This window comes from Marmota monax, unplaced genomic scaffold (genome assembly GCF_021218885.2).
Source record: "Marmota monax isolate L192 unplaced genomic scaffold, Marmota_monax_Labrador192_F-V1.1 WCK01_AAM20220418_F8-fsc00188, whole genome shotgun sequence".
Taxonomy (NCBI): Eukaryota; Metazoa; Chordata; class Mammalia; order Rodentia; family Sciuridae; genus Marmota; species Marmota monax.
Window position 1 is genome coordinate 3,240,942 of NW_026692655.1, and position 15,086 is coordinate 3,256,027.

General features: G+C 45.2%; 1 protein-coding gene across 1 annotated transcript in view; it reads left to right on the forward strand.

Annotated features, from left to right (window-relative positions):
• Fat2 (FAT atypical cadherin 2) overlaps nt 1-15,086 on the forward strand; it is an 88,431-nt gene that overhangs the window by 47,349 nt on the left and 25,996 nt on the right. The window contains exons 11-18 of the mRNA XM_046446406.2: nt 656-852; nt 2,894-3,047; nt 4,714-4,947; nt 8,439-8,822; nt 10,493-10,707; nt 11,698-11,835; nt 12,413-12,556; nt 14,244-14,441. Coding sequence (XP_046302362.1) covers nt 656-852; nt 2,894-3,047; nt 4,714-4,947; nt 8,439-8,822; nt 10,493-10,707; nt 11,698-11,835; nt 12,413-12,556; nt 14,244-14,441 — 1,664 coding nt within the window. The remainder of the gene's footprint in view (nt 1-655; nt 853-2,893; nt 3,048-4,713; nt 4,948-8,438; nt 8,823-10,492; nt 10,708-11,697; nt 11,836-12,412; nt 12,557-14,243; nt 14,442-15,086) is intronic.

The window sequence follows — 15,086 nt, forward strand, 5'->3', positions numbered from 1 at the left end:
TCTTAGAGTGAGAGTCCATCTTCCCATACCCTTATCAGTGATTTCCTTGTCAGGAATGACATCTTACAAGCAAGGCTAGGGACCTGTCATTAGTTGTATAATAAAATCTCAGAGGGGCTGGGTCTGTGGCTCAGTGGCAGAGTGCTTGTCTTGCACGTATGAGGCACTGGGTTCCATCCTCAGCACCACATGAAAGTAAAAAAATAAAATAAAGGCATGATGTCCATCTACAACTACAAAAAAAAAATTAAAAAAAAAACTCAGAGAGTTTAGTGTCATTGATTACTTTCCACCCATTTGCTAGTGAATAGCTATAGATAGACATTTTTTATATAGATTAGAAATTTGCTTCCCTTTAACTTCCACTGATGCCTTCCAGGCCACAGAAAGTAAGAAGCCTGCTCCTGCCAGCCACATATTTTGAACCTGTGCTTCTTGCAGTGATAATTTTATTTAACAGGAGGTGTTTGAAGTCAGAAGAAGCTTCGTAATACTAAAATCTGACTCAGTGTGAATTGTGGGTCCCTAGTTAAGGGAGAAAAGACATTTTTGCCTTTCTCAGCAACCCTAAAAGAAGGGGCAGTTGGGCAGCCACCTGTGACACATAGCCTGATTCATTCCTGCTGCTTCTGAAAGCTGTGTCCCATGCTTTTAGAGGGAGACCCCCTGGGCCAATTTGGCATCAGCCAAGTTGGGGATGAATGGAGGATCTACTCAAGGAAGACCCTGGACCGTGAGCACATGGCCAAGTACTTGCTCAGAATCACAGCGTCAGATGGCAAGTTCCAGGCTTCTGTCCCTGTGGAGATCTTTGTCCTGGACATGAATGATAACAGCCCACAGTGCTCACAGGTGAGGGCTTGTTGAGGGTGGAGTGGGAAGTGGAGGCAAGGAAGGTAGAGAGAGGGAGGGCAGGAGAAAGGAGGATGATCTACGATGCATCTCTGAGACTGGCCATGGTTGACCTCATCTGCACTTGTTCTCCCCAGTGGGCCTCGGTCTAGTTCCCTGGTGCAGGGACCCTTCTAGGCAATTCCTTAGCCTTCTTAGGGATTATAGCAAGCTCTTCAGGAATCACCATCTACATCTCTCTTCCTATACTCTCTATAAAGGTCCACTTTTCTGCGAAACTTATCTAGAAGCAAAGTAACGCACATTCTTCAAACAGTCGGCCATGCTCACTGTGCAAACCCTCTCCCCTGCTCAGCTGTTAACATGGTTCATTATTGTGAAATACATCCAGGGGCCTCCCCAGGGACACCCCTCCTCTTAGCCCACATATCCCTGCACCTGCTTGGTAATATAGCCCAATGCAGACACTCCCTTCAGGTTACCCACATACACAAACAGGCAGGCACGACAGTTACTGGGATAAGGGATACTTTCTTAAGGACCTATGTACTTTAGTCCTAAATTCCCCATGGGAACAGATGTTGAGACAAACCTGTGTGAAGGAGTGTGCATGCGTGTGTTTAGCAGGAGCAGAAATGTGTTTTTAGAGGGCTAAGCTGACAGTCACAAATATAGTTTTAAATATAGTTAAATTTCTTTTAAATATAGTTTTGAACACAAGAAGTAACTTTTGACCAAGGGGATCTGCAATACCGTAAAGGTTGCAGATAAGCTGTTGGCATTTTAATTTTATAATGTCTCAAATTAGCACAATCTCTATTTACCTAAAATCCAGCCATTCATTATATGTACATAAATACATGCTATACATAGGAATATACATCTACACAAAGGATCATCTGCAGTCCTATATACACAGAAAACTATCAGTACAGATATACACAACTACGCATAAGCATGCACTACATAGCTACCACAATCACGCATATGCCCACCCACATATAGATAGATACAATTCACACAAGCATACTTGCACCTACATTTGCATATTTACATCCACTTATTTGCACACACATACCTCCACATGAGCACTTACTTTGCAACACATGCAAATACGTATACCCTCTCATTTTTTTCTTCTGCTTTTCTATACTCTAGTCATATGAAAGCATAGTAGGAAAAAAAAGAGCCTGGATTGTCCGTAAGCATTGAAAATACCTTTTCAGAATCCCAGATGACCACATTTTGGGTGGTCTTATAAGGGCAGCTTTCCTGGGGAGAAAGGTGTCTATTTTTTTTCCCCTTTTCCCTCAGCCATCCTTAAAACCTCCATCATCTCCATGCTGGGAGAGGCTGGGGCCAGGCTCACCGTGGTCTTCTCAGGAATGGACCACAGCTTCATTAGAGTCAGGCTAAGAAGGTGTGGAGGACCATCTCCACACAGCCCACCTGGGCATGGAGCTTCCATCCAGAGCATGACTGGTCTCCATCCCCTGCTATTCCCTGCAGGAGTAGGAACCAGGATGGCCAGGCACTGAAAGGAAACTGAGTTCTCAGGGACTCCAGCTTTTCCCTTGCGCCGCACCTCCAGCTTGCTATAAATGGTGCCTGCAGTGGAGGGCCACTGGGGTGCAGACCAGATCAAAGGACAGGGTCCATCCTGGGAACGTAGGTAGGGAGGTGAGCCTGACCGTCTAGCCTCTTCACAGAGGTGGGGGATTGGCCCGGAGTGGCTGAGACCCCTGGTGTCAAGCCCATCTCACCCAGAAGCCTCCCCGGGCTCCTTGTCAGGTAGGCTGCAGCAGGCCCTCTAGCCCTGCATGTGGGCTTTTGGGTGGAATTTCTTCTTCATCCCGTCTTTTCTGATTTGTTGTCTTGTCATCCTTCTTCTAGTTTTTAGTCTCCATTTTCCTTATGTTTCTCCTTCCCTCTGTTCTCCTCCCCCTCTCTCTTTCTCTCTGTCTCTGGCCTCTGTCTCTATCATTTTTGCTCTCTCTAAGTATAGCTTCCACACTCTTCCTCTTTTTCTTTTCCTCTCCAGCTTCTCTATACTGGCAACGTTCGTGAAGATGTATCTCCAGGACACTTCATTTTGAAAGTTTCGGCTACAGACTTGGACACCGACACCAATGCTCAGATCACGTATTCTCTGCATGGACCTGGGGCACATGAATTCAAGCTGGATCCTCATACAGGTAGGTTTCCTGAGTTGCAGGATCAAGATCAGAACTTATTTACTGAATACCAAGTGCCCAGTGCCATGGAAGGCTCTTTGGAGAAGGAGCAGTCAGCAGACATGAGCAAACATACATATTGGTACATGTGCCAAGCATTGCACTAGATGCTGGAGACATAATCAATGGACTGATAAGATAAGATCCAGGTCATTGTCATCTAATAGGAAAGGCATTCATTAGATCAGAGGTTTGAAATGTGTTAAGAAGAAACATGGGGTGTTTATTTGCCAAGAGAAATTAAATTAGTTTGGGGAGAAGGGGTAAGCAAAACTTCTTTGAGGAAATGCCATTGTATGTGAGACTTGAGGACATATAGTAGTTATTCCAGAGGCCAGAGAATGGCAGAGAAGGGCCATTTATAAATTCTCTAAAATTCTCAAATGGGGGATAATAGCTAATAGGACTTTGTAAGGATCACAAGCAATAAAGCACATGGAAGGCTAGCCCAGATCCGGGCTTAAGAGGAGCACAGTGGATGTGGTTGCCTCGGTCATCATGACTAGGTAGGGGATAAAGCGGAGAGAGGGAAACAGAGAGCCCATGAATAGCCGGGAGAGGCTGGGCTGCGGGATCTAGGTGATATGGGGTAGGTTGTGCTTCCTCTGCAAGAGTAGTTCCCCAGGTGGATTCCTGTCCTGCTGCTGTAGGGAGCAGTTGGGGGTGGGTAGCAAACAAGATCAAGGTCACAAGGGCCAGCTGCCCACACTTGGCTTGAATTCAATAGCTCAAAGCATGAACTTGGAGATTCTTGAGCAGGGAGGTGGCCAGTGAGAGTGATGTCCCAGGAAGCTCTCCAGGTAGATGGGTGACAAAGTCATCCTTCTTGACCCCAGCACAGGCGTGCTGAGTGACTCAGGCAGGTTTCCTAATCTCCCCTGGCTTCTGTTTGTTCAGCTGCAGGATGAACAGTGAGGACTTAGAAGAAAAACAAACTGGGCGGTTTTTCAGAATATGGAAATAATACGTGCTCATTGTACAAAATTCAAACAGCGTAGATGTGTGTTATGCAGAAACTGGAAATTGCAGATGATAGCCCCTGCCCCAAAGACAGGGACTCTGGTGGCTGTTCTACCACACTGCTTTCCCACGCATCTCTAAAATCTCTGTGTAATTCTTTCACAAAAATAGAATACTCTTTTTCTAACTTGATTTTCTTCACTTAGCAATTTATTTTGCAGATGTTATCAAAGCCAGAACATAAAGCTCTATCATAATTCATTTCAGATTATACAGCAGGTTACTGTATGGCCAACATAATATACTTAACCAGCCCCTATTTGAAAGACACTTGAAAAATGAATGGATTTGATTCATATTTTTTAGAAAAGAAACACACCAGTCAGAATGCAATGGTACACTAACAATTACCACCTTTAGGCATGAAAAGGAAACTGAGCTCTCAGGGTTGGAGACTGAGATCTCAGTGACGATAGTGGTGGAGTGTGATTGGGAGCAGTAGGAAGCAGGTGGGTGTTGGGGGTATAGGCTGGGCTTCTTTCCTCTGCACATACACCGTACTGACACCTTTTCACTGCGATAAACTCCGTGACTGGGATTGTCTCCTATGGATATCTAGAGAGCACACACCAAGAGAAAACTCAATTTCTGTCATTTCTCTGGCCAGGGGAGCTGACCACATTCACAGCCCTGGACCGTGAGAAGAAGGATGTGTACAACCTTGTTGCCAAGGCAACGGATGGAGGTGGTCGATCGTGCCAGGCGGACGTCACCCTCCACGTGGAGGATGTGAATGACAATGCGCCACGATTCTTCCCCAGCCACTGTGCTGTGGCTGTCTTCGACAACACCACAGTTAAGACCCCCGTGGCTGTGGTATTTGCCCGGGACCCTGACCAAGGTGAGTCTGAGAAGGAGTAGAAGCCACTTCTACTGTTCCGCCTTTTTGATCTACCATTGGCTCTCTCTGTGTCTCTCTGGGACTGGTGAGGACTGTATCCACTTGTTGCATCTCTGCATGCCTACAGGTAGGAAATGTTGGGGTACCACTGCATTCTGATGGGTATGTTTCTTTTCTAAAAAATATGAAACAAATCCACTCATTTTTCAAGTGTCTTAAAACAATTTTACATGTAAGTCAACTTTGAAGATAAGCACAAATTTACCAGTTTGTTAATTAAAAAACAACAACAACTCAAGCATCCTTTCTGTGTACAGCACCAAGTGCTGTCTGACAAATGATTTTAGTCATGTTTTGAGGCAGGTACGAAGCATTTCAGTCTCAGTGCTTCTCCCCTGATATTAGACCTGGAGAACTTTCAATACTGCCATTCAGCTTCAAGAACTTTTTGTTTGCTTTTTGCCCCAAAGCATTTTGAATATAAACACTCAATCAGAAATATACCAATCAACTAGCTTTGCATGGAAAATGGTTTATTTTAAAATGTTTTAGTGAAAAGGAGTTCTTTCTTATTTGGGGTTTGGGGCAGATTAGTGGGAAGTAAGGGCCATTTTTTTTTTTTTTTTTGTATTTTTACTCTCTAGAAAAGATGAAATCTTGTTCCAAAGGTTAAGATTTTCTTTTATTGCACCTAGAATAGTGCTGTACACAGAGAGGGTGCTTGAGGGTTTTTTGTTGTTGTTTTGTTGGTTTTTTTTTTAAATTACAAACTGGGACATTTTGTGTTTATCTTAAAGGTTGACTTACATGTAAAATTGTTAAGACATTTGAAAAATGAAAAGATTTGTTTCATATTTTTTTAAAAAGAAACATACCAATCAGAATTATTCAACTCAAATTAATTTGACAAAAGAAAGGAATTTGGGGCACTAACTACATTAAATCTACTGAATTCCTCGATCCATTTCTGTACAAGAAGTTGAGATATTTTTGATATTTTACATTCTAATTTCAATGACAGTATTTTCATTGGGGTTGATTCTTTTCCTTTTAAAAATTTAGAAGGTGTCTTAGTCTCTTTTCTGTTACTATAACTAAATACCACAGACTGGTTGATTGATAGAGAAAAGAAGGTTATTTGACTCACAGTACTGGAGCTGGATAGCCCAAGAACATGGCCCTGGATTCTGCTTGGCATCTGGCATCTGGTCTCATGCTGTATCATAACACAGTGGAGGGCATCACGTTATGAGTTGGAGCAAGCAAGTGGCTCAAGTATCTAATTTTCTTTCTAGAAAACCGCTAATATCATCATGGGGACCCCACCCTCCTGGCCTTCATCTAATTTCAATGACCTCCCAAAGACCTCACCTCCAAACACCACTAACATGTGAATTTGGGGATTAAGTTGAACTCTTGGGGGGCACACTTAAACCACAGCACAAAACAAATCGAATTCATCAATGAGTATCTGTCCCAGATTGTGCCAATTATAGATTCTGCCATCATGAAATGTTCTATTGTGGCTCAATTGTCCTGAGTCAAATTTTATAACTCAAGTAGGCTAGAAAATGCCCTTGGGGTCAAAGTAGCCAGATCAACATATGATGATGACAATAATAATAAAAGTGGGATCAAAATAATCTGCCTTGTTTGACACCAGCAGAGTAAATTTGAAATTTCCTAGAGGGATTGGGCTTTAGCTTGGCAGAAGGAGCTGAGAGTTTTGGAGGGATACAGGGCTCTAGGGAGGGCAAACAGTCAGCCCCAGCTGGATCTGGGAAACCCATGTGTATGCATGTGTGCGTTGGGATAAGAGGTGCAAATGGACAGACTTGTTAGAGCTGCAGAGCTGGATTCAATGGGACAGATCTGGAGAGCTGGAGTGATCCACTTCACCCACCTCTTCGTCTAATGGCTACAAGGCCCTGGAAGTGCTCAGTTGGCCTCTGCTTGCATATGGAACACGTCCAGGGACAGAAAGCTCCCACTTCCTAGACAATCCCTTACTCCCATTGTTCCTCAGACAATTATCAAGTTCCACTCTTTGGAGCTGACCCTGTTAATCCTGGTTCCAATCCTCTACAGTCACACAGATTCCCTAGGCCCCTTTTCCATGATGGCACTTCTGACACTAGGATACACCCACTACTTGCTCTAGCTTCAAGCCCCTCTCTCTGGGTGGAAGGGCCCTATGCCTTCAATCATAGGGTTGCAATCCCACTTTCCTTCTCTGGCCTTGAACCAGTTTACCATTGACACTTTAAAATGATTCTTCTAGCCCTTAAATTCTACCCAAATATTCCAGATGTGACCTGACCAGCATCTCCCTTTCTCTTGAAAAATGATAGTGTCTCCATCAAAATGCCTAAAGTGGGAAGCTATCTGGTGTGTGTATCTGGTGGATGTGAATCAACTCTTTTCATAGGCAGTCCCCGCCACACTTCCACCACAGGGGTGTGTGTTCATGCATGTGTGTGAAATGTGAGCCCCTTAGGCTCAGGGCCTGCATTCATCTGTGAGTGCAAGGACCTGAGGGCTGAGTATTAAATGTTTGTATTTTTCTTTCACTATGGGCCCTGTGTAAGCCAAGTCCAACAGCTGTTCATAACCAAAGAACAAAACAGAATCTGAGCCAAAGCAGGAGTAACATTTTTTTTTTTTTTAATTTACTGAGAACTTTCCATGGGTGTGTTTGTTTTCTTAACTTTTTATTTCAACATAATTATAAACTCATAGGAACTTGCAAAAATAGTACTGAGAGAGCTCTCTTCACTCAGCTTCCCCAGGAACAACATCTTACATGGCTGTAGTAAGTATCATCAAAACCGGAAGCTTGTCATTGGTACATGACTCCTAACTAGACTACAAGCTGTATTCTTTTTTAAATTTTTTTATTGGCACCTGTGATTTATACAGAATGGTGAATTTCATTGTACACAAGCCATATCCTGGTTTTACTAGGCTTTATATGCACTTATTTGTGTGTATATATGTATATGTGTTTGTATATGTGGGTTGTTTATTGGTGCATTATATTTATACATAATAGTGTGATCTGTTGTTACAAATTCGCATGTGCCCTGTGTGTAGTTTGATGTAACATCTCATGTATTCATTCATGTAACCAGCACCACAATCAAGGTACTAAACTTTTACACAGCCAAAGGACTCACTGTGGGTGGTTTATCTTACACAATTTTCATTTATAAGCTGATATTGGACACTATATAACATTTTCAGGTAGTTAGGTAGTAGGTTTGTAGACTAGACCCCCAAGCTCCCACCAAGAACTTTCCTATAATGCCTTGGACACCCCCGCCGCCCAGGTAAAAGGACTGGCTTGAGAGTTGTCACTCTGAACACACCCAAAGCGTCTCAGCCTTTATGGGGCGCTCTCTCCCTAGACCCTCCTGTGGCTGTAAGTTCAGCTGTAAACTAAACCAGAAGAGTGGCCTCAAAATCGATCTTGCCCTTGGTCTCCCCGGCAGGAGCCAATGCCCAGGTGGTCTACTCTCTGACGGATTCTGCGGAAGGTCAGTTTTCTATCGATGCCACCACGGGAGTGATTCGGCTGGAGAAGCCCCTGGAGGCCGGGCCCCAGACAGCGCTGGAGCTCACAGTCCGTGCCTCGGACCTGGGATCCCCGATCCCACTCTCCACGCTGGGCACCGTCTCGGTCTCCGTGGTGGGCCTAGAGGACTACCTGCCCGTGTTTCTCAACACTGAGTACAGCGTGCAGGTGCGCGAGGACGCGCCGGATGGCACGGAGGTGCTGCAGCTGGCCACCCTCACTCGCCCTGGTGCGGAGAAGACCGGCTACCGCATCGTCGGCGGGAACGAGCGGGGGAGGTTCCGCCTGGACGCTCGCACAGGTGAGACGGTGCCCGAGCCAGACCCACCTGTTCTTGGGGAACATTGGAGTCTCCACGTACAGAGTGTATCTGCCCCACACAGTCTCTGCCCAAGGCAGAGCTCCTTTGAGCTTTTCTCTGCTCTCCCTCTCTCTGGGTGCTGGTCCCTTCTTCCACCGTGGGGTCAGCTTATGTGGGAGCCTTCGTATTTCCCCAGTCTCCACCCAGGGCTCCGGGTCCAGGACCCGCAATGAGCCAGTCTCCTCCCACAGTTGGTGGCTTCCTGGTCTCTGGTCAGCCCCAGAGGGCCTCCCTCCTTGGGGACAGAGGCACCAAGCACTTGCTGGAATCTGGTGTTTAAGTGGTTTTTAAGAGAAGTGTCCTCCTCCTAGAGTCACCCTCATACTCTCTCCAAACACCCTGACACCCCTCCATTTCCCCTCATTATCCTGGAGAGGGAAAGAGTTAGGACATTTGTCTTCTTTCTTTCCGACCATGGAGCCTAAGTCAGACTCACAGAAACTTGTGGAAGGTCCTCATGCTGCCCAGGTCAGCTGCACCATGCAGAGTCCTCCAACTCACCAGAATGGAGCATACTAGCTAGTTTTTTTTGCATTATTTTTGGATAGAAGTACAGTAATTAAAATGTGTAATGACCAAATTGGAGTGATTAGCATTTCCATCCTCTCCAACACTTATCATTTCTATGTGTTGGGAACCTTTGGACTCTTCTAGTTATTTTGAAATATATCCTACGCTGCTGTAAACTCTGCTTACCCTATTATGCTATAGAATACTACAGCTAATTCTTCCTATTTAGCTGTATTTTGGCACCTGATAAGCTATTTCAAAGCAAATCCCAGACACTGTATGATTTCATTTATAAATACTTTAGTGGGTATCTCTAGATAGTAGACTCTTTTAATAACAAAACCATAATACCTTACCTAAAAGATAATCATTCGTTAATATCATCAAATACCCAGCCAATAATTTCAGATTATCTCCCAAAGGTGCTTTTGAAGATGGCTTTTCAGCACCCCCAAAGTGACCACATGTTGCATTTGGTTGATATACAGTGTCTTAAATCTCTTTTAATTGCTAACATTTTCTTCTTCCTCTTTATATCCTCATGCCATTTATTAACGAAATATTTGAGTCAGGTGTCCGGCAGAATTTTTCATATCTCAATTGGCTGGCTGCATACAGTGCCATACACCTCCCTCTAGGTCTTTATTTCCTAAGAATGCCATTTGGATCAAAGGGTTTGATCAGGTTCAGTTGGACACTGTTGGACGGGCCGAGCTCTTCCCATAGTGCTGCTGGCACATAAGGGCTGGTTGGCTCTTTGGATGCTAAGACGGACAGCAAGTTCAGGTGTTGTCAGCCAGAAGCCTCTGTTATGGATACAAATGAGACTCATTTGGCATCACAGATTTAAATGAGGTTTAATGAAATATTACAGAAATAAATGAAGGAAACTCAGCCTTTAGAATGAGAGGAAAAGGAGAGATGGGGGGGGGGAGAAGGCAAAGGAGAGGGGACAACACACAGGGACATGAAGAGGGAGATGGAGGGGATTCATCTCAGCCTTGTCAAGCTCCTCTTCTGGGTTTGAGCTCAAGACCCCTCAGCCCACTGCTTCTGTGATCCCCCAGTTTCCTCACTCCTGTGGCCTCTTGTTTCCTCAGGATTCCTGTATGTCAATGGGAGCCTCGACTTTGAGACAAATCCCAAGTACTTCCTGTCCATTGAGTGCAGCCGGAGGGGTTCGTCCTCCCTCAGTGATGTGACCACAATTGTGGTCAACATCACTGATGTCAATGAATATCGTCCCAGATTCCCTCAGGACCTGTATGTCACGAGGGTCTTAGAAAATGCCATCGTGGGTGACGTCATCCTCACAGTAAGTTGCTTGTGGTGGGGCGTGGACTCCGGTGGGTTCTTATCTCATTCTCTTCCAAGTCGTTGTGGAGCGTGGATTGGCCAATCAAATTAACACAACATAGACTTAACTGGGACTGTACCGTCTCTTATGACAGATAATGAGAGCTATTTGATAAAATGAAATTCTGATAAAAGTGGGCATGGAATAAGCAAGCTTTTTGATAGGGAAGCAGTCAGAAGAGATAGACCCCAGAGATCTACCAGAGATTCCAAAGCCTGGGTAGTGTCAGGTCACAGTTAGTGACGTGGAATGCTACTATGTGTGGAGAGAGTGCAGGAACTGAGGGGACATTAGATACTATTTCTTTGCATTTAAATATGAAGTTGCTCCCTTCTTCCTTGGAGTGGAACCAAACTCCATAAATTCGTAAGTTCTCTATGAGCTCTCTGCACTCTGCCTTCCAGCCTTCTCTCCTGCCACTCCCAGCATGCACCCTGCCCTCCAGCCGCACAGGAAGATGGACCTTTCCCCAAGATCTCCTGCACAGTCATGCCTCTGGGCTCACAGTGTTTCCTCTAAGTCGCTCTCTGCATTCCCAGAAGCCCTCCGCATCCTCCAAGCCTTCATGAATCCCTTTCTCATCTCCCAGGTGGAAAGGATCATGGTGCTCCCTGCTCTCATGAGATTGATCAGACTTTACCCCAAATTAGAATCACCCATAAAAATTAGACATTTTCTGTGGGTATCTTCATTTTGACACATTCCCTACCTCCCAGCTTCCTAGGACAGGCCCTGACACCCTGTCACCATGAGGGGATGAATAAACAAATGAACACATGCTGAAATCCATGACAGAGTCCTTTGGCAGGGATCACTATGGGGTAGAGACTGCCAGCTGAATGGCAGTCATTCTGGTAGGGACCTATCTGTCTCTGCTCTGCTCCTGGGGCCAAGATTCCTTTCTGATTCCTGTTGTACCTCCTCTCACCATCACCTCCCCAACTGCAGGTCTCAGCAACTGATGAGGACGGACCCCTAAATAGTGCCATTACTTATAGCCTGGTAGGAGGGAACCAGCTCGGGCACTTCACTGTCCATCCCCAAAAGGGGGAGCTACAGGTGGCCAAGGCTCTGGATTGGGAGCAGGTGAGTCACGTGGGAGGGGCCCAATCTGAGCTCATCCGAGCAGAGATCTGGCCCTGCTGCTGGTCCAGTGGATGCATCGTGGTCCACACCTGACCCTGATGCTCCTAATGTGTGCACCTGTGTTCTCTGGGGTCCTCTGTGAACTGTGAGGCCAGAGGCAGGAGAGAGACTGAAGAACCCTTAACCTTCCCTAGAGGAGCTCAGGTCACCATTGATCAGGATCATTGGATCATTCCAATAACAGCTACCATTTATTGATCACTCGCTGTGTGTCACTCAATGAGTTACATACATTATGACATTCGATCCTCAGAATAATCCCAGGAAGAGGGACATGAAATTATCTTCACATATGTGGTCACCATCCCAAGGTCTCATATCTAGCGAATGGCTGAGTTTTAAATCTCACCTGCTTCTGTCTGACTGCAGAACCTGAGCCCTAAAATGCTATGACTGGGCAATGGGAAGTGTCTCCATCTTTTTTTTTTTTTTTTTAATACTGAAAACCTTAGCAATAGGTCAAGGAGCAGATGTAAAGGGTCTTGTTGCTAACTCTCCACTGGGCATCTCGTGACAGACATCCAGCTATTCCCTGAGGCTCCGAGCCACAGACAGCGGGCTGCCCCCCCTGCACGAGGACACAGACATTAATGTCCAAGTGGTTGATGTCAACGATAACCCACCGAGATTCTTCCAGCTCAACTACAGCACCACTGTCCAAGTAAGTTCAAGCCTCCCCAGGTGCCCTGGGTCCAGCTTCCCTTTCAGCAGGAGGTACTACCCAATTGGCTGTGACCTTGCCACTGATGACCCTAAAGTCAACACAGGCAGCTAAAGGAGGCGCTGGATTGTGGGATTAAAAACAATCAGGCACTGTGTTAGGCACTTCTAGGTCCATTACTTACCATGCTCACAAAAACCATGAAAGTAGGCAAGGCCCATTTTACAGATTTAAACAATGGAGGTGCAGAAACATTCCGTAGGTGGGGTGTAGCAAACTTAGGATTTAAACCCAGGATGATTTCCAGATTCCAAGCTGTTTCCACCATGCTAATAGTTTACAAATAGGATTTGAAGGGAATTGTCAAGACCATAAGTGTCAAGACCATAAATAAGACCATTATTTTTACCTATTTTATAATTTAAAGGTATGAGTTAAGATGCTTTGGCTACCAGGTAACACATTGCCTGACTAAAAGTTCATTCAGTAATAAGAACATTATTTAATATCATCAGAAGTTGGATGGTAGAAAATTCCACTCATATTTGGTTATTTCAATGAGAAAACAATATCATGGCTTTGTGTTTTATGTTTTAGAAATTTCTTCATCTTCTCCCTGATGATTGCAAAATGGCTGCTGTAGCTCTAATATCATATCACATTCTTGTCTAATCTTCTTCAAAGGCAAATAGAAAAGGACTTTTTTTTTTTTTTTGTACCAGAGATTGAACCCAGGAGCACTTAAACATTGAGCCACATCCCCAGCCCTATTTTGCATTTTATTTAGAGACAGGGTCTCACTGAATTACTTAGTGCCTTTCTTTTTGCTAAGGCTGGCTTTGAACTCATTGAACTCATGATCCTCTTGCCTCGGGCTCCTGAGCCACTGGGATTACAGGCGTGAGCCATCATACCTGGCTTTCATTTTTTTTTTCAATCGAAGGAGAAGACTTTTCTCTAGTCAGAATTGGATCAAATGTTCACCCTTAGGAAGTCAGATTACAGCTGTCTTGGACCAGTCACAGTTCATTTTCTCATAAGAGGGGAACATCTTTTCTGAGGTCATGATTACTTTATGCTTGAACAAAATCAGGGTTTTATTTTTTTTTTTAAAAAAAGGGAGAAACATTGTCTGGATAGGCAATTGTCTATTACATTCTGTACATAATAAGATTTCGATACCAAAGGAAGCTAGATAGCAACCATGGTACAGTAGAGCAGACTGAATTCCCACCTTTGGAGAACAAAGGTTAGAATGATCCTTAGGGAATCGGTTCTTCTTAAATTCCAAATTGTCTCTCAATTTGCTCATTAGATGTGTATTGCGTTGGTCCACTAAACAAGAAACCATGTGTAAGTGCTCAGCTGGCCCTGAAAAGTACAAAATGCCCATGTGTCCCAGGTGCTAATTAATTTATATCTGCCATTCATCAGCTGTGTGACCTTGAGCAGGTCACCTCTCTGCAGGATAAAGGGCCTGACCTTTAGTCTCTGAGAACATATCCATCCCCACCTAACAGTGCTCCTGGGGAGCATCTGTCCAGATTGAAGAGTCAGCAACTCAAAGGCAGGCTGGAGGGGTGGGCGTCAGATGAGCAGTCAGGGTGCTCAGGACGATTCCAGGACGATGCTGGATGGAGGACCAGGACTCATTCTGCTCTTTGCTTCCTTTCATTCTTGATCTCAGGAGAACTCTCCCATAGGCAGCAAAGTCCTGCAGTTGATCCTGAGTGACCCAGACTCCCCAGAGAACGGCGCCCCCTACTCATTCAGAATCACTAAGGGGAACGTCGGTTCTACCTTCCAAGTGACTCCAGAGGGGTGGCTGGTGACCGCTGCGGACCTCAGCAGAAGGGCCCAGGAATGGTATCAGCTTCAGATTGAGGTGAGAGCTGTGTTGGGCCTCGGGTGGTACCGTGACCATGGTGACAGTGAACACGCTGGCCAAAGCACTACTAGTACTCTGTCATTAGAATAGGTGTGTGGAACCTGTGTGTGCCAGGCCCTGGGCTGGGTGATGCACACGCATTGTTGCTTTAAATCCTGGTTGCATTCAAGGCAGGTACAGGAAACAGAGTCACACAGAGGTTAAGTGACTGGCTTCAGGTGCTGCTAATGTACAGCCTAAGAGGGGTGCTTCAAACCCCATCACTCTAACCCCAAAGCCCGGTCTCTTCCAGCCTGCTGGGTGCCCACACAGAGTCCCTCATTTTAGCTCTAATTCTTTGCAGTTGGCCAGAAGCAATCTCTGGACCTCAGGTTCTAGAAAGATCTACCCCACAGAGTTGATGCGGGTCCAAACAAGAGAGTATATGTGTGGTGCATGGGACTGTGGTGGTGTTGTCATGGGTTGTGTGGAATTGTCTAAGAATAGGGGCCAACGTGGTGGTCGGACATCTCTTCCTCATTTCACTCCCCCCAAATCTATTTCCTAAATCTCAAGTCCAGTGGCTCCTACTATTCTGTAGACTTCCCCTCTGGGTCTATTCACTCATTCACCCATTCCATTGGTCTGTCTCTCAACAAGTAT